Source organism: Xenopus tropicalis, chromosome 6, assembly GCF_000004195.4.
Source record: "Xenopus tropicalis strain Nigerian chromosome 6, UCB_Xtro_10.0, whole genome shotgun sequence".
In the NCBI taxonomy this organism is placed as follows: domain Eukaryota; kingdom Metazoa; phylum Chordata; class Amphibia; order Anura; family Pipidae; genus Xenopus; species Xenopus tropicalis.
This window is the reverse complement of record NC_030682.2, coordinates 40,512,168-40,532,229: the sequence shown is the minus strand read 5'-3', so window position 1 is coordinate 40,532,229 and position 20,062 is coordinate 40,512,168. Positions and strand designations below refer to the sequence as shown.

The 20,062-nt window shown below is 38.1% G+C and overlaps 1 protein-coding gene across 3 annotated transcripts in view; it reads right to left on the bottom strand.

Moving 5' to 3' along the window:
- The window catches only part of stk31 (serine/threonine kinase 31), a 43,935-nt gene that overhangs the window by 13,976 nt on the left and 9,897 nt on the right, over positions 1–20,062 (bottom strand). For 2 of the 3 annotated variants that reach the window (XM_002933400.5, XM_012965578.3), the window contains exons 4-12: positions 19,767–19,841; positions 17,474–17,623; positions 14,585–14,940; positions 12,727–12,880; positions 11,041–11,156; positions 7,754–7,913; positions 3,685–3,807; positions 1,253–1,432; positions 254–370 (exon numbers count right to left, since the gene is read on the bottom strand). In XM_002933400.5, coding sequence (XP_002933446.3) covers positions 254–370; positions 1,253–1,432; positions 3,685–3,807; positions 7,754–7,913; positions 11,041–11,156; positions 12,727–12,880; positions 14,585–14,940; positions 17,474–17,623; positions 19,767–19,841 — 1,431 coding nt within the window. The remainder of the gene's footprint in view (positions 1–253; positions 371–1,252; positions 1,433–3,684; positions 3,808–7,753; positions 7,914–11,040; positions 11,157–12,726; positions 12,881–14,584; positions 14,941–17,473; positions 17,624–19,766; positions 19,842–20,062) is intronic. The other variant, XM_012965577.3, reaches the window with a different exon arrangement.

Here is a 20,062-nt window from a genome sequence, read left to right as displayed (position 1 = left end):
ATCATATCGAAACAGAGGCTTATGCAGACCTATTAGGATAAGACCACGTCCATAATCTGATGCAATCCTCTCCCTATTGGATTTTCAAGGTTGCTCGCAATATACTCCCAACCAGATGTAAGACAAACAGGCCATTGTCTGGAGTGGTCAATATCAACCAATGTATGATCCAATTTAGTAAATTATTTTACCCTTTGCATTTATTTAGATTTTTAAAAAAAACATGAGCTTGAAAATATCTATATTAACATACCACCAAAGATACATCCAATTCCTTTGATACATGGGACTCTACTTGGTCCAATATTTCATCAATATTCCCTATGACTTCAGAAGATTCTAATGAGTTCTCAGAAGACAAGTCAAAAAACTGTGAAGACAAAGTGAATGCAGATAAATGGTGAATGCAGACAGCATAAATAAACATTTTTTTCTAGTTCCCAGTGTTAAAGGAACAGTAACACCAAAAAATGAAAGAGCTTTAAAGTAATAAAAATATAATGCACTGTTGCCCTGCACTGGTAAAACTGGTGTGTTTGCTACAGTAACACTACTATAATTTATATAATAAGCTGCTGTGTAGCCACGGGGGCAGCCATTCAAGCTGGAAAAAAGGAGAAAAAGCACAGGTTACATAGCAGATAACAGATAAGTTCTGTAGAATACAATAGTGTTTTATCTGTTATCTGCTATGTGCCTGTGCCTTTTCTCCTTTGAATGGCTGCCTCCATGGCTACATAGCAGCTTATTTATATAAATTATAGTAGACTTTCTGAAGTAAACACGCAACTTTTACCAGTGCAGGGCAGCAGCACATTATATTTTAGTTACTTTTATACACTTTAATTTTTTTGTGTTACTGTTCCTTTAATTAGAGCTGCTGGGAGAAACCTAAAGTGGAACATTTCTAACACAAATGCCATCTGATCCTGTAAATACTAACAAAGCTGATTATTTCCTTTACCTAACTGGTGCTTAATATACGTATACAAGGGTTTGCTCATTAGGACAATAACACACATGGCAATCTTGGGATCTTCAAACACTGCATTTTTAAGAAGCCCAAATTATTAGAGACAAAGATGGCTGCACCAATTTCCAATCTGAGCAATTTTACCCTTCATCAATGATGCTAAGAATTTAGCAGAAGGCCTAGCTCTATAACTGCTGGCCTACTGCACAATTGTTATTTTAACCACCACTATGCTTTTAATAGAAAGCTGTTACATTTTAGAACTTAAAAAGGCAGTACCTCTTTATTGCTACAAAACCATGATGACAGAGCTCCAAGAAACTTGTCAGTATCATTTCTGACACGTGTGAATTGCTCCATTTTGGCTTGTTTCCATTTATGAAAGTCATCAAAACATGCATCAGTTTCTTTGATGCCACAAGGTTCTCCATAAACAGATTCAAGTGCTGATAGCAAGACCTATGTACAGAAAAGAGACAAACAGTGAGTTTCTAGTTGCAATAAGAATGGCAGGATCTGCCTATTCCCTAAAACACACAGTCTTCAGAACCACCATAAGTTTCTAGTTGCAATAAGCTTCCCTACATAACTGAGAGACAGAACTAGCTGTGATATTTGTCCAGCTCTCTGATTGAGGTTTCCTGTTTTACTTTTTTTCATTTTTAAAGGTTTTTTGACCAGGCTTTAGTTTTTGACCCTTACCACTGAAACCCCTTTTTCATCTTTTGTGGGGTTTTTTTTTTTTGTCCACCTGGTGAACTGAGCAGTCAGAAATGGAGAAAACGCGACCAGTGGCCTTTTCTGATCATTCACCAGATGAGCAATGGCTGGACATGTAGCTTATTAGTTATGAATCTTTGGGTCATGTTAATAGTGATATTTTTTATGGGCTTCTTCCCCCACCCCACTGTCTCACTGGCAATTGCCTTAAGCTCTCTATATGATGCAAGATATAGCCAACTTGTTAATAGGATAGCAATGCAATAAGAAATTTTGTCAGTTGCTTGTTCTTGGAAGTAAAGCTAGACCAGGATAATGGATTTGTACATTTTCTGTGAGCTGTGAAAATTGCTGGACTCCCAGAAGTAATTTAAACTTTCCATTTTCCAATACTGTATGTATTTTTGTTGCTTATTAACTTACAGTACAAGTTTAACTACAGAAAAATCCACAAGGTACAAGGTAAGCGATTGAAGTCACTTGGGGGTGCCTTGGGGGAGCCTTTCCTTCTTTAAAAAAGTAAGCTATTAGTCTGCAGTGGAGGAAATTTCACTGCTGTATTTTCAGGGAACGTTACCAGTAACTCGTCAGTTATGAAGGTGAAGCCATCATTCAACAAGAAGAGGCTCTGTCTCATTACAGAACACTAAGAAAAAATAAAAAAAATTTGAATGGTTGCTTATTAATATAGAAAACTCATTAGAACAAAAGAAACTCAAAAATTTGGAATTTCAGAGTTTACAAACTCAAAAGAAGCTAGAAAAACTCAAAAATGTTGAATTGACAATATGGCTTGACTTTGCCTAGGGCAAAAATTCCTGTTAGTTCTACATAATCTCCCAAGATTTTAGATGCTGATGTTTTAAATTCGAGTTTTAGGGGATTTTGCACGTAATAAATATCAGACATGTGAGTTTTAAAAACATAACTGAAATCATGGAAAAAAAAAAAAATCAAGCTTGAACGTTGATAAATCACCCCCTTAATTTAATAACTGTGGGGAATGAAATGGGCAGTTGTCTAAGCAATATGAATAATGGGTTTCTGTCTGTTCTGTCTGAATGCCACCATCTGACTATATCGAATTACCTTTACAACTCTCCCTGTACCTAAGGCCACCGCCTGCTGTTCTGGATAATGTCTTATGCTGCACGTCCATATAATTCTCAAACACTGCTTGTTTACAAGGGTCACATCTACTCCCCAAAATTTACTACAGCAACAGAGAGGTGACAGGTTTCATAAAAGTAACTCCAATTTGTACTGGCAAGAGCAGGATTTGTTTAGTTAAAGGGATTGTTCAGCTTCTAAACCCATTTTTTGGAGTTCAGTTGTTTTCAGATAGCACAAGCGCCATTTTGCAAATTTTTCGCCAAAGCAAAACAGGACAGATTCGCTCGTCACTAGTTTAAAGTTTCATTTTTCACCTTTCAATGTTTCTCTGGGAGAGGGGTCGCTGTTAGTTCTTTTCATACAATGCTGAGCATAATTCCTGTGCTTTATTAAAGTCAGCTACTATAATTGATACAATAGTTGCTAATATTCTATGTTGTTGAGAATTGTTATCAACTAATGCAGCAAACTGTAACAGTTCAGAACCTGTACCTGGATTACTAAACTTTAAAACTGTAAGAGAGGAACATGAAAAAATTAAACCTCAAATTTAGAAAATATCTATAACACTTAAAACCTTGGTGTATTAATCTTTAAAGGACCCATGGCCTGTGGTTCTTAATTTCTTCTTTGGCACCCCCTATGTGTAGGTGTGGCTCTTGCACAGTAAAGAACCCTTCTGAAAGGTCCGTTCTGCACATTATGTGCAAAGCCTTAACACTTGAAGAGGATTCCTGGACAGCTGGGGAAAGATGGCAGTGGCCCAGCCTGCAGAAACACATTTCAGGCTGTTTTTGTATAATACTTCTCTACAATCAAGACAAGCTCGGTACACACCTAATCAAGTTTTTACATAGAACACAGTCATACTTCTATACCTGTAAATCTGCAGAGCGAGCATTAAGCGGTAACTCATCCACTTCAAGCATAAAGGAGTCTACAGAAGAAAGCAATTCTTGTTGTACATTGTCCCTTCTGTTTATAAGAAAACTAAGTTTTGTCTGTGGAAGAAATGACAAGTTAACAAAAACTCTGTTCAGATATATGCTGAGGTCTATGACAATATTGTGCAAGAATCAGCAAAGACTTAGAATTCATTTTCAGTATTTTTATTAAAGTGGAGAACTGACGTTTCGGCTGTAACACCAGTTACATTTGTTACCTGAAGTTTGTCGTTTCGAGAGTGCCAGCAGTCTCTTTTTTCGTTTGATATATATATATATATATATATATATATATATATATATATATATATATGATATATATATATATGATATATATAGGAACAAACGGAGCACACCATCCAAAAGATCAAAAGCCCTGGGTGCTGGCAAAAAAGGGACTTTGCAAAAAGATAAAGCATTTATTGAAAAAGATCCAACATTTCGAGCACTAACGGTGCTCTTCTTTATATATAGAGAAGAAGAAGAGATTCGCACTCACAGGACTTATAGAATTAATATGGTGTTTAATGAGAAGACTAACGTTTCGGCTATATCACTAGCCTTTTTCAAAGTGACTCACACAGCAAAACCATTGTCTAATAAACATTCAGTGGCGGGAAAAGTGGGGAATGATCTCATCAACACACGTCAATCATTAGGGAAAAACACCAAAGATGTCGTTGACATGTGTCCCTGTGTGTGCAGCACTCTGTTCTTCAATTAAATAAATATATATATATATATATATATATATATATATATATATATATATATATACACATACATATATATACAGTCCACAAAATTTTCAGCACACCAAACCCGTAATATAAATCACCTGGGTGCTACCTCCATGTGTCTAATTATCCAGAAGTCCAAGAATTGGGTGCACACCAGGATATTTTTTAAAAATTAAAACGTTACTTTTATTTAAACATGCTGTTAAAACAGGCCAACGTTTCGGTCTCCTCCTAAGACCATTATCAAGGTTGATAATGGTCTTAGGAGGAGACCGAAACGTTGGCCTGTTTTAACAGCATGTTTAAATAAAAGTAACGTTTTAATTTTTAAAAAATATCCTGGTGTGCACCCAATTCTTGGACTTCTATATATATATATATATATATATATATATATATATATATATATATATATATATATATATATATATATATATATATATATATATACACACACACACACATATACTGGTTTGTCCCTGAGGAAGAGCACCGTTAGTGCTCGAAACATCAGATCTTTTTCAATAAATATATTTTGTGTGCCTCAAAGTCCCCGTGTGTGCAGGGTCGGCCTTACCAACTGCGGAGCCCATGCCCATGGAAAGAATGCAATTTGCCCTGCAGTGTACTCCCATTCCCTGACTCACCCAACAATAGCAGAACAGAGCAGCACTGATCAGCTTTCATGTAGCCATCATATGCAGCAAACTCAGGGGACTGTTCCTGCTGAATTGTGCTTAGTACAGGGGAATCCCTATGTGCCATAGTTTTATGATATCTCTCTGTACAGGCTATGAGCAAACTTAGCAAACAAAATTTTCTGGGCCCCCCTCCTCCCACACCCTTCCCCCAATGGCCCCTCCACCAGTAACCTCTCCTATCAGTACAAAGGACACAGACATTGGTAGCCAGGGCCCCCCCTAAAACATTGGTAGTCAGGGCAACAACCCTAAAACATTGGTAGCCAGCCCAAGGCCCCCAAAACATTGCTGGTCGTACCCCAGTGTCCTCATACTATGGCCCGCTCCTTCCTGCTCCCCCACTCCCCCCAACATCCTCCAGCTCCCCCCCCAAGCGTCCTCCAGCTCCCCCAACTCTCCCCCCAGCGTCCTCCAGCTCTCCCCCAGGCATCCTCCAACTCTCCCCCCAGCATCCTTCAGCTCCCCCAACTCTCCCCCCAGCATCCTCCAGCTCCCCTAACTCTCCCCCAGGTGTCCTCCAGCTCCCCTAACTCTCCCCCAGGTGTCCTCAAGCTCCCCCAACTCTCCCCCCAGCATCCCCCAGCTCCATCAACTCTCCCCCAGGTGTCCTCCAGCTCCCCCAACTCTCCCCCCAGCATCCCCCAGCTCCCTAAACTCTCCCCCAACTCTCCTCCCAGCATCCCCCAACTCTCCCCCAAGCGTCCTCAAGCTCCTCCAACTCTCCCCTCCAGCATCCAACAGCTGCAATCTGCAATGAAAAAGCAGGCGTGGGAAAAATTGCCACTGACTTCTACATGATCTCGGCAAGTTTTAACTGCCGAATTGTCAGATATTTAGCCATTTTGACACACAGCAAATCTCTAAAAATTTGCGACTTGGGGGAAACAGATTTCACAGTTAGTAACTGTCCCCCTTAGGGACAGATTTATGAAAGGGATAAATTAGAACTCACTACAGAAAAAATAAATCACCCATTTCTACAGCAAACTACCAAATTACAAAGCTAGGTTAAAGAGTAGTATGATTTTTATGAAATTTCTAAAAATCGTCACAAAGCTTGCATTTGACCCCATTATATAACATACATAACACACCAACATAAAACATCCTAAATCATAAATCTAGGGGGTCTACTCAACAGTTTGATGTCCAATTTGCATAGATTAACTAAAACCCAATGAAACCACTAAAATCGGTGCTTTTTGTTTTTTACGTCTAGTGTTATTAGCAATCAAGATAATAGTTTGAATATTTTTCCCTGGCCAATTAAGTTTTACAGACAGAAACAAGCGAACACCACCGAGTGCAGAACTGAAAATGCAATAAAGTGGCTAAAAAAAAAAACAATAAAATGACTATCCGCACTATGACTATCAATATGTAAAAGCCCCCCAACACCCTAAAAATGTATGTACGTGTAAATGTAAATAAGTTTGTATTAGTATTTGGTGTTAAGAGGCTGCAGATCTTACTGAAGGGGCTCGAAGCAATGAAGGAGAAGTGCATGCAGTGCAGACACCTAGTTTGCATGTCTGCGTCTCAGGGGGCACTTGTTGCCTTTATAAGCCTCTCCTCCACTCCCAAACCTGAAACCTGGAAGTGCTGCAAAACATATATTCTACGTTCTGTGGCACTTAAAGGGTTGAAATGGGATGAAAAGCAAGCGGCCCACTTTAAGAGGAGATAGATTTGTCCATCGGCATTTGCCTGAAAGGGCAAATTGCCAGTCCGGCCTAAGTGTTAAGTGAGCTCATAGCCTCAGTAGTCACCTCTGTTGTATAGAGGTACCACCAGGATACATGATGCAACCTTACTGGTAATATAACATCTACAGGTTTTCTGAACATTGTTTCAGCAATTTGCCATTGTCATGTTTCTGTGCATGGGAGTAAATACCAAATGACAGTAAGAAAGTTAAGCATATATCAAAAAATTTTAAAAAGTCCTATATTTGTGATACAAGAAGGGCTTTAGGTTATGTAGAGCAATGTTACACATTATTATAACCTACAGTATATTCCTAGGCACCTTGACTTTAAATGGAACAGTAAAAACCGTTTGTTTGTTTTTTTAGCAAACTCCGTTGTCCAGCGTGCTTGGAGTTCTCTTAACTGTTTATCGTTATTTCCCTTCAGCTACGGGTTTGGGGCCCTGGGCAACCGGACCACTTCTGGACTCTGGTGAGCTATTTAAATGTTGTTTGATTTCTTGACTTTCCTTAACTGTTTTTGGGATTGGATACTTTGGAGACAGGCTCTGGGTTTGTACACCTGAGCCTCCACGTGGCACTGGGTATGACTTCCATTAGCATCCCATTATAAATTTTGTAAATTATTTGTAAATTATTTTTTGTTTCAATTTTGAATCTATTTCTTTTCTCTTGGGGTACGTTTTTCTACAGTATATTCCTAAGCAAGAAATGTTAATGTTAATGTTATTTCAACAATATAGAATATTTTACATATGTTGTAGTAAAACCCATGCCACTTTGTTAAAGCTACTTTAATAAAAAATAAACCCACTGATAAAATCCTACAGATATTCATGATCTTGTTATCTTACTATATCTGAGCAATTTTTGATTGTTTCTTGTGCCAGGTTGTATTTTTCCCATGTTTCATCTAGATTACTTAGCGATGACGGAGGTACAAGCTTTTCTTCTGTTACAACTATGACAGCCTGCAAAAGATCATCTTCACTGTGTACTTTTTCATTTTCATGTCTGTTGGTGAAAATATTTCTGTTAAATAATGTGCATAGCTGAAATCTCTCACTTAAAAAACACAACATACTATTCACACAAACATTGCAATAAAAATTTACTGGCAGTTCAGCAGAAGAATATGAGGAGGGGATTAATTTCTACTCCACCTATCCTTATAGAGGTTGTTCACCTTTAAGGGCTCTGGCACACGGGGAGATTAGTCGCCCGCAACAAATCTCCCTGTTCGCGGGCGACTAATCTCCCTGTGTGCCAGAGCCCTAAACTGGGAGTTTACAATTGTATTATTGTTACTTTTTAATCCTTATCTCTCTGGTCAGTCCCTTTACTATTCTTATTCCAGTATCTCATTCAACCCACTTCCTGGTCGCTAAGGGAAAAAAATCGTTTAAACCAGATAGCCGCTGAAACTCAAAACGGGAGAGCTGCTGAGTTGAATAACTGAAAAAATAAATAAAATATAAGAAATTAAAACTAATTGCAAATTACCTCAGAATATGAATGAATGTCTTTGTCATACTTTAAATTAATTTAAAGGTGAACAAACCCATTAAAACTATCTGAATTAAGGATACAGTGGTGTGAAAAACTATTTGCCCCCTTCCTGATTTCTTATTCTTTTGCATGTTTGTCACACAAAATGTTTCTGATCATCAAACACATTTAACTATTAGTCAAAGATAACACAAGTAAACACAAAATGCAGTTTTTAAATGAGGGTTTTTATTATTTAGGGAGAAAAAAAATCCAAACCTACATGGCCCTGTGTGAAAAAGTAATTGCCCCCTGAACCTAATAACTGGTTGGGCCACCCTTAGCAGCAATAACTGCAATCAAGCATTTGCGATAACTTGCAACGAGTCTTTTACAGCGCTCTGGAGGAATTTTGGCCCACTCATCTTTGCAGAATTGTTGTAATTCAGCTTTATTTGAGGGTTTTCTAGCATGAACCACCTTTTTAAGGTCATGCCACAACATCTCAATAGGATTCAGGTCAGGACTTTGACTAGGCCACTCCAAAGTCTTCATTTTGTTTTTCTTCAGCCATTCAGAGGTGGATTTGCTGGTTTGTTTTGGGTCATTGTCCTGCTGCAGCACCCAAGATCGCTTCAGCTTGAGTTGACGAACAGATGGCCGGACATTCTCCTTCAGGATTTTTTGGTAGACAGTAGAATTCATGGTTCCATCTATCACAGCAAGCCTTCCAGGTCCTGAAGCAGCAAAACAACCCCAGACCATCACACTACCGCCACCATATTTTACTGTTGTTATGATGTTCTTTTTCTGAAATGCTGTGTTACTTTTACGCCAGATGTAACGGGACACGCACCTTCCAAAAAGTTCAACTTTTGTCTCGTCGGTCCACAAGATATTTTCCCAAAAGTCTTGGCAATCATTGAGATGTTTTTTAGCAAAATTGAGACGAGCCTTAATGTTCTTTTTGTTTAAAAGTGGTTTGCGCCTTGGAAATCGGCCATGCAGGCCGTTTTTGCCCAGTCTCTTTCTTATGGTGGAGTGAACACTGACCTTAATTGAGGCAAGTGAGGCCTGCAGTTCTTTAGATGTTGTCCTGGGGTCTTTTGTAGCCTCTCGGATGAGTTGTCTCTGCGCTCTTGGGGTAATTTTGGTCGGCCGGCCACTCCTGGGAATGTTCACCACTGTTCCATGTTTTTGCCATTTGTGGATAATGGCTCTCACTGTGGTTCGCTGGAGTCCCAAAGCTTTAGAAATGGCTTTATAACCTTTACCAGACTGATAGATCTCAATTACTTTTGTTCTCATTTGTTCCTGAATTTCTTTGGATCTTGGCATGATGTCTAGCTTTTGAGGTGCTTTTGGTCTACTTCTCTGTGTCAGGTAGCTCCTATTTAAGTGATTTCTTGATTGAAACAGGTGTGGCAGTAATCAGGCCTGGGGGTGACTACAGAAATTGATATTGAAATTGAAAATTGAAATTGATAAACCACAGTTAAGTTATTTTTTAACAAGGGGGGCAATCACTTTTTCACACAGGGCCATGTAGATTTGGAGTTTTTTTTCTCCCTTAATAACGTAAACCTTCATTTAAAAACTGCATTTTGTGTTCAATTATGTTATCTTTGACTAATAGTTAACGGTTTTTGATGAGCAGAAACATTTAAGTGTGACAAACATGCAAAAGAATAAGAAATCAGGAAGGGGGCAAATAGTTTTTCACACCACTGTAAATGTATGGATTACCAATACAGTTTACTCAAAGGAGCACAAAACCCTACAGACAAGCCCAGGACCATTTCACAGTCCCACCCAAACCCCAGCACTGGGAAGTCCCAAAATTGCACCCAGCTAAAAAATACAGATTTGCACCTCTGGGTTGGCAGGCACCATCTCGCTCCACTTTGGGTCCTCTTCTTTGACATAGGAGCATATGGAATTAAATCTAGTCTGTGTATAGTTTAAATTGAGCGTGATTCATGCCAGCGATATAAAAAAAAAAGCCTGAAGTGGCATAAGATGGTGCCTGACAACCCAGCTGTGTTAGCCTGCATTTTAAAGACAGGTACACAGACAGGTGCAGCGCTAGGGGTCAATGGAGGTATAGTTTAGATGGGGAAAAAGCCTCTGAAGGGTGCTTGGGGTTGTCAGTAGGTTTTAGGCCACAGACGAAAACAGCAAATCCAATCTCTACTGCAGCTCCGTATAGGTGTGCTGACAGGCACAGCATGAGCCTGAGTGCAGCTACAAAAACCAATGTGGAGATTGTCCTGAAAAACATCAAAGCAGGCATTTTTGTGCTGATCTACGCTCCGTGTAAGTACACTCAGGTCGAAGCTGAGCCTGTCAGTACAGCTGCAGAGCTGCAGATGGGAGCATCCAGGTCTGGATTTTGCCTTAGCCATACTATCTATTTATCTAATTGACCTAAGTCACCTATTTGACTAAACCAATGGGAAACGGCTCTCTACATATTTACAGAGATTTTTCCTCCTCTTGCACTACAAATTAAATTAAATTGCACTACAATTAACTCTAGAAACTATCTAGAAAAAAAAATATAACTAGAGATCAGCTGTAGCATACAAGCATAGCAACAATTAATAATTACATTTTGCTATGCTGCCACATATGAAAACCAGATCTACCTCACCTTACAGATCTGAGCATTTCAAATTTAGAAGCTAAACTTTTCAACTTGTCTCCCACTGCAGACTGCAAATTCCTTTCTAGATCCTGAATAGTTTCTTCATATATCTCCTTTTCTTTCTGTTAAGCAAAACAGAGGGAAAAAGTGAACAGCCGGGACATTTACTATTTTTAAGCAGGTGAAGAACAAAACAAAACATTATTGCATATCAATGAACACATTAGGTTTTAGTAAATCGGGGGGACCAGAATATGTCTGGGAAATAGGTTTGCAATCCAATGTTTGTTTTAGAATGAATTTTTTTTTTTCTTAATAGCTGTCACTTTTGAATTACTTTTGTCTACTACTGTAAGAAATTTCACTGTATTATTATTATACCATCCTGACAAACTATAAGCATGGGAACCCAATTTATGTTCCTACCTCATGGCTTAAGACTCCCTAAAATCCTTTAAAACAGCAGAATTCTTTTTATATGCTCTGTCCTGGCCTTTTTTACCTCTTATGGTTCACCAACAGAGGGCTGGACATAGATGTACTTGAAATGCCTCAGAGCTGTGTTTCTTAAACTGTGAGGCTTTCCTGAATATTTGTAAAGGTCTAAGTAGACAACTTGCTCCCCATACATGTAATAATTCATAAGGCACACATGTCTATGAAGATTTTCATTCATCCAGGTCATGGTATATCTAAAGCAACTGGACTTGTTTGGTAATCATTGAAGACGTTTCACTACTCATCCGAGCAGCTTCTTCAGTTCAACTCAACAGTTGAACTGAAGAAGCTGCTCGGATGAGTAGTGAAACGTCTTCAATGATTACCAAACAAGGCCAGTTGCTTTAGATTTATTTATACTAGATAAGGCACACATGCAAAACTACAAAATCTTCAGTAAATGCAATGAAAGTAATTATATTTCTATAGGCACAGTAAATGATTTTTTAAATGGGTAAAGCTTGTCTGTTGGCTTTGACAACCATATGAGGCTTTGGATGACTAAAAACTTCACATAGTTCACAGAGAAGGAATTACCAATACCTTTATTTTCAGGTTTTATAGATGCCCTCTCAACACCTATAATAAGAACATAGCTTACTATGAGTACAGAATAACCAATCTTTGCATAAAGATGCAAACCGCCACAGTTCTAATTTTGCATACAGAACAATGGAACAGAGCTCCAATGGTCATGAGTGTTATGTTGGTAAGAATTTAAATGAAGAATGCAATGGCCAATGGCACAGTGGCTAGCATGTCTGCCTTGCAGCACCGGGGTCCTGAGTTCAAGTTTGTACTTTGTGCATGGGTGTAAATATAACACACTAAATTTCTAACCCGGAAGAACATTGGGTCAGGGGAGAGGAGCGAGTAGAGCAGTCGCTAAGCCCCGCCCACCCAATGCATATTCACTGCACTTTAAGTAGCTCTGCTGTGTCAGTGAAGTCTATCAGGGCTGGGGGCTCTGAGCCACATACTGAAGAGTCTAAGCTGGAAGCTTGCAAAAAGGGGGGGGGGGGGGGGGTAGAGCACAGTTTTCAAGCAGTTATGGACATATTTGAACCCAAAGGTATTAAAATAAAAGCACTTACTTCTATTGTTTAGTGCATTTTAAAAGTTTATGGTATATATCCCCTTTAAAGGCTTACTTATCGTTTAAAGAAACGTACACATTTCACAATATGTATGTACCTTCCAATCAAGCTGTAGCTTGCCGATCTGAGACGCAAGTGTACTTGATTTTGCTATTAAAGAATCTCTCTCATCTTTTACCAGTTTAATCTCTTCTAATAATTTGGAGTCATTTTTCTTAGCATTTCCAAAATTAACATCAGGAGTTCGTACCCTAAGCAAGAAGCAAATAAAAAAAACCAAGAAGGATTCACTTTTTCAATATGATACTTTTCATAGCAATTCAAATTCTGCATTCTGTGTTATTCCTTTTCTTGATATGAGCAGTTTTAAATGGCAAATATACATAATCCCTGCCATTCCCTGACACTTTTCTGCTCATTTCTTTCACTTCTTTGATAACTTCTCAGCCAATAGCTGAACAGAGAAATGTCAGAAGCATCCCCTGCTGGAGTTGTTGCCTGTTCCAAATTGATGATACAACTTGTGTAAAACTGTTACTACAAAATCTAAAAGAAGAAAATAATGCATATTGCAAAGGTGCTTAGATGTGCACTGCAAGCAATTTTACAAAACGTTTTTACATTTCGCTTTTAAATACAAGATATATCACAAAATCCATGCCCCAAAGTTTCCCAGCAAGGCAAAAAAAAAACAAAACAAGCGCTACCCATGCTGAAACTATAGTTGTATTTGCATAAGATTTTAATAAAGTTCACACAGTCTCTTTTAAAGGACAAAGAAAGCCTCACCATAAATGTTGCCCATCTGACAGAATGCATAAAAAGAATACTGAAATCGCTTACCCAGCATCTATATTCTGCACAATATCTCCTGAAGCTCTCAAAGGAACTAGGCACTTTACCAGTATAGGAAGATGTCACAAACAGCGAGTAGTGCGATTGTCATTAAGACCAAGGGGCCCATTCATTAAAACATGATTGACCACGAATGAGAAAAATTCAAATTTTTTCTAATTGTAAGAAGTTTTCGTATTGACCATGATAATATTGTTAAAATAGTACTTGTTTTTCGTGGTTTACTTTAAATTCCACAAAAAAGTCGTATTTTTTGCAAAGACTACGACAATTTCGGAATTCATTCAAGCTTTGGTATCGTGATTTTCTTTTGCCCAGGTTGGAGCTGTAGATTGTAGAGTCCTATGGAAGGCTTCCAAAATCATGCATTGACGTTTCAAAGCCAGAAAGGTGTTCACGGCATTTCCGTTTGCTCGGATACGAAAATTTTGTGACTTTTGGATCGCAACCACAATATTTTCGCACAACCAAGAAAATAATTTTCGTGGTTACTTCGAATTTTTTCAAATTCTGTTTTAATTGGTGAAAATAGGTAGTCCAAATAGGTACACTGAAGGTTCAAAGTCAGAAAGCTTTTCACGCCATTTACTATCATTCAGATACGAAAATTTCGTAACTTTCAGACTGTACCACCACTATACGATTAATGCACATCTGAAATTTTCATATTTAATACGAATTTTTTGCACTCATACTTGTAATGATTCGGACTTTCCGCACACAGGAACACACTACAACCAACAAGATCTGCAGCTTCACCACTAGGTGGCGCATGTGCACAAGGAAATTTAGGTCTGGAGGATAATGTAAACAGAATTAAGAGGCATCTGCAATCTGAGAGCAAGGAGGATTTTCTGGCCTCTTACATTTTAAAAGTAAGGAGATTTCAGGGGAAATAAGGTAGCGGATCAGCAAGGGTCAGGGGTGTCTACTATTAGACAAAGTGCAGGTTTGAGGGCTTTCCTTGTTCTTTAAGGTTTGAGATTACATATATCTGTCCACGTTAATAAAAACATGTATTTTCATGCAGACTTAATATTTTAGATTCAAAGCCACATATATAACAATGCAGTTCTTTTTTTAAATCAACTTTCAATTACCTTGCTCCTGTGAAACTGTTCCCACAGTTAACTTCCATCCAGGTGTCTGATTCTTTATGATTAATGGTACTTCGGATTAATACAGGCAAGGTTTTTGGCTCACGCATGGGAGGTCTCTCAAATTTTCGGGAAGTCCATGGTGAAGGTGACTTTAAACTACATACAGATAGGTCTGTTTTCACTTCTGGACTGCTAACATTTCTGCATTTTTCTGCAAATCCTTTATTTGCAACCTCTTCCCCAATATCAATGTTTTCATGCCAAACCTGGCAAGCAATAGTGCCATCTTTATATGTAACTTTCTGCTGCACAAACACTTTCTTGTCTGCAATTAGTTGGTTTAGAAATGTCATGCCCTAGGGGGTAAGCACATCAAAGTCATTAATCTTTAGCACCAATATGACTATCTTTTATATGAAAAGTTACTTAAAAAGGGGTAGAAGTATATCAGACAAACAAAAATAAAGAGGATATACCTTTTTCCTATTTATATCACAATATTATTAAATACATTAATATAAAGAATGTTGCAAGAAATCTAATCAAATATACAATGCGGATATGTCTACAATGACACCATTTTGTGTAAGTTAAAATGTTAATAAACTTTTAAAATGCATTTTATTTTCTGCCACAGCCATGTAGTAGACTAAACTTGGCATATGAAAAGAAAAGAATTTATACTATCTGCCAATTTAATGATCAATTCTGAATGGGAAAAACAGATCAGATAAGAAAAGGTGGTTGTAACGGATCCTGCTGAGGTTCCCCCTTACCTTGTCTCACAACCCCTTTTCCTTTTAGACAGTAAACTTCCTTGGACAGGACCCTCTTTACCTCTTGAATCACTTACTGGTTGCTTTGTATCTAAATCAGCATGTTCAATGTATGCACCAATTTATTGTACAGTGCTGCGGAATATGTTGGCACTTTATAAATAGAATTTTTTTGATTTTTTTTTTTTAAGGTACATTTTTCAATTGCTTTTAACAAAAACAAACAAAAAGGAAATAGAAAACACTGCCAGTTAATAAATTATACAGTCTGTTAGATTACCAGGTCATTTACAGAGTTAGTAACAGTTGCTGCCTAAGGCTGTAAGTGGGCATGGTTATACTTAGAGGTATTATGGCACCCAGATATCAAAGACATATACAACAGACAATAAAGGGAGGGTTCTAAGTCACACCAAGGGTCCCATATTTTGTTGAACCTTTGAACTGTACCGCTGACTTCTGCAGTCAACTTTATCATAGGGATGACCTTGTTGGTCAGTTGTATCCATGTGTGTACCGCTGGGAGAGTTGTTCCCATCCAGAGCAGCACTATAATATATATATATATAAAATAGTCCATAGGGTACACACCATTTGCAGCAACAAAACCTGAAGAGGTTTCTGTGTGAGGCCGATGCGTCGAGTAATAAACCTTTCTATTTTTGCATTTACATTTTGCTCACAATTCCTTAAATCCTAGGAGGGCTCTCCTAGTTCCAGTATAATATATATATATATATATATTTTTTTTTTTATTTTTTTTTAATAGAACAGCACTAATCTAAACTTTTTTCTGGCATATTATGATAGGGTGGGTTGATCTAGAATTCCTAAGATGCATATTTGCAGAGTAATTATTTGCAGGATGTCTAAGCTGTCCAATATATACAGATTGGTGGGCATGTCCACATCATGTAATAGAAATAAGCTTCTTGTATTTTACATCAGAGATAGGTATTGTCTGGTTTAGTTGCCATTGCCTTACTTTTTTTTAGGTAACTCCATAGCAGTTGTCTGTGGCACTTTATAAATAGTATTTACTACATTGGGGCTGTTGAACTGGAGGCCTATGGCCTTCCAAATTATTTTTTAAGGCCCCCCCCCCCCAGTCTGCTCAAAGGCTCTACAGACTTTACTATATGTCATCATTATTTAAGATGAATCTGGCCCTCCAACATGCTGTAAAAGATATAACTGGGCCACTAAATGTAATAAGTTGGACAGCACTGTCCTACATGAAAGTCTAGGAAGCCACCTGCGGTTCTTCTTGCATGCAAAACAACTTTACAAATACATGATGCAGCGGCTTTATAGAAACCAATGGAGAAGTGTTTAGAGATTACTATTAAAAAAAGTCTTTTTGTCTACGAATGCATACTGTAGGCCTGAAGTTGCATCAACTTTAACCTCTAGGGCAATTAAATTATGGATTAATAATCTGGAAAAAGTCATTTTATTAGTCATCTAATGTCAGACTGTCAAATATAAGGTCAGTTTTGTTGCAGATGCCCCCTTTGATCTGGCCATAAGACAACAGGCACCAAATAAGTCTTCCCCAACAAGATACTTTTGGGGGTCCAAATAATGAAGAATTTGGAAATATTCTACCATAGAGAAAAAAAGCCAATCCTCTTAGAAATGTCTTTCTTCCTCCTTTAGAAAGATAAGAATGAGATCAGCCAGGCTCAGAGTTGCAGATTGGGAAGACCACCAAAAGAGAATTTAAACCTAAAACAAAAAGAATATGGCCAGAAAATTTATAATAAAACAACTGCTAAAATGTGTCTTTCCAGGGGAAAAAAAGTTCTTCATGCTTGAAAACTCGCCTTAGCAGAGCTACCAGCATGTCCCTTTCCAGACAATTCTGATCTAGACCAGCTGTTTATCCCTTCTATTTTTACCACTTCATGGTTCTTAGAGCTCTATTTCATTCCCTCTAAAAACACAAGTTTAACACGTGCCAAAGGCGAATTGAGAAAGAAGATGGTGCTTACAAAGACATGATGGTGTACTGGGAGGTAAAACATAAAATGCAAACTTCAGGGCAATTTTCCCATTCAAAAACTGTTAAATGGCAAAAACTATAAGGTGGAGATGTCAGGAATAGTGTTACCTGTTCTATGTTGTTACATTCCTGCAGCTGAAGTCCCCAAATTCGATACTTTTGGGCAATAGCTGGAAACTGTAAATCATCAGGAAGCTCAACAATGCTGGACCGATTTAAAACCTCAGAATTTCCATAGTCGATATATGTTGCCCGACACTAGGCAATACGAAAATATACAATGTTTAAAATAGCCGTAGCACACTCTTTTATGCATTCAGTTTCTCCACAAGGTGTTCTATACTTTTGTCATTCAAAGGATGTGAATGCAAGAGAAACACATAAAACAGTTACCTATGTACATGTACACATTGGGACTCATAAGAACACTGATTTGTTTACTGTCACCACACAACTGTATTTGGAAAATACACATTGTTGGGGAGTCTCAGTGACAAAACAAGGGAATAATAATGGAGGTTGATTCTGTTTTTTTTATATACACGTCTGTAAATGTAGCTGAAAAAACTGTGTTGTGCTCTTATCTGAATACAAAACCTTTTTATCACATCAGCCAGGTCATTTTAAGTAATGGCTTCTTTTGTGCCACTCTACTAGTAATAAGGTGGGTCCAGAAGTTAATTAAAGGACAAAGAAGCCCAATATGTAAATCCACATACAGTGGTGTGAAAAACTATTTGCCCCCTTCCTGATTTCTTATTCTTTTGCATGTTTGTCACACAAAATGTTTCTGATCATCAAACACATTTAACTATTAGTCAAATATAACACAAGTAAACACAAAATGCAGTTTTTAAATGAGGGTTTTTATTATTTAGGGAGAAAAAAAATCCAAACCTACATGGCCCTGTGTGAAAAAGTAATTGCCCCCTGAACCTAATAACTGGTTGGGCCACCCTTAGCAGCAATAACTGCAATCAAGCGTTTGCAATAACTTGCAACGAGTCTTTTACAGCGCTCTGGAGGAATTTTGGCCCACTCATCTTTGCAGAATTGTTGTAATTCAGCTTTATTTGAGGGTTTTCTAGCATGAACCGCCTTTTTAAGGTCATGCCACAACATCTCAATAGGATTCAGGTCAGGACTTTGACTAGGCCACTCCAAAGTCTTCATTTTGTTTTTCTTCAGCCATTCAGAGGTGGATTTGCTGGTGTGTTTTGGGTCATTGTCCTGCTGCAGCACCCAAGATCGCTTCAGCTTGAGTTGACGAACAGATGGCCGGACATTCTCCTTCAGGATTTTTTGGTAGACAGTAGAATTCATGGTTCCATCTATCACAGCAAGCCTTCCAGGTCCTGAAGCAGAAAAACAACCCCAGACCATCACACTACCACCACCATATTTTACTGTTGGTATGATGTTCTTTTTCTGAAATGCTGTGTTACTTTTACGCCAGATGTAACGGGACACGCACCTTCCAAAAAGTTCAACTTTTGTCTCGTCGGTCCACAAGGTATTTTCCCAAAAGTCTTGGCAATCATTGAGATGTTTTTTAGCAAAATTGAGACGAGCCTTAATGTTCTTTTTGCTTAAAAGTGGTTTGTGCCTTGGAAATCTGCCATGCAGGCCGTTTTTGCCCAGTCTCTTTCTTATGGTGGATGAGTTGTCTCTGCGCTCTTGGGGTAATTTTGGTCGGCCGGCCACTCCTGGGAAGGTTCACCACTGTTCCATGTTTTTGCCATTTGTGGATAATGGCTCTCACTGTGGTTCGCTGGAGTCCCAAAGCTTTAGAAATGGCTTTATAACCTTTACCAGACTGATAGATCTCAACTACTTTTGTTCTCATTTGTTCCTCAATTTCTTTGGATCTTGGCATGATGTCTAGCTTTTGAGGTGCTTTTGGTCTACTTCTCTGTGTCAGGTAGCTCCTATTTAAGGGATTTCTTGATTGAAACAGGTGTGGCAGTAATCAGGCCTGGGGGTGACTACAGAAATTGAACTCAGGTGTGATAAACCACAGTTAAATTATTTTTTAACAAGGGGGGCAATCACTTTTTCACACAGGGCCATGTAGATTTGGAGTTTTTTTTCTCCCTTAATAACGTAAACCTTCATTTAAAAACTGCATTTTGTGTTCAATTATGTTATCTTTGACTAACAGTTAACGGTTTTTGATGAGCAGAAACATTTAAGTGTGACAAACATGCAAAAGAATAAGAAATCAGGAAGGGGGCAAATAGTTTTTCACACCACTGTAAATCCAACATAAAGACCACTGTATGTATGAATCCATTCCCTGGCTGCCTATCATAATGTTCAGTGTGAAACATGAAATCCACCTAAAATGCAGTCTTTAAATGCTTAAAAACCACTTGTATGCAAAGCAATACAAGTGTCTTACCTGATCATCACTTAGAATACTATTCAACTTGCATCTATACCAGCATGTGTCAGCTGTAAACATTCCACCATATATCTAAAATGGGAACAGACACAGAACCTGAAATGTATTTTACAGCATTATAATTCTTTAAGGAAAGTTATGATCAAACAAATTTTTTAGGAAATGAAGCCCACAAACAGGGTATTTGTGTTTACTACAACTAGTTAATGCAAATGAAAACCTGGCCAGTCTAAAACAATTTTTAATCTGACTTTGACTGAACAAATCAGTAGGGATGCACCGAACCACCAAAC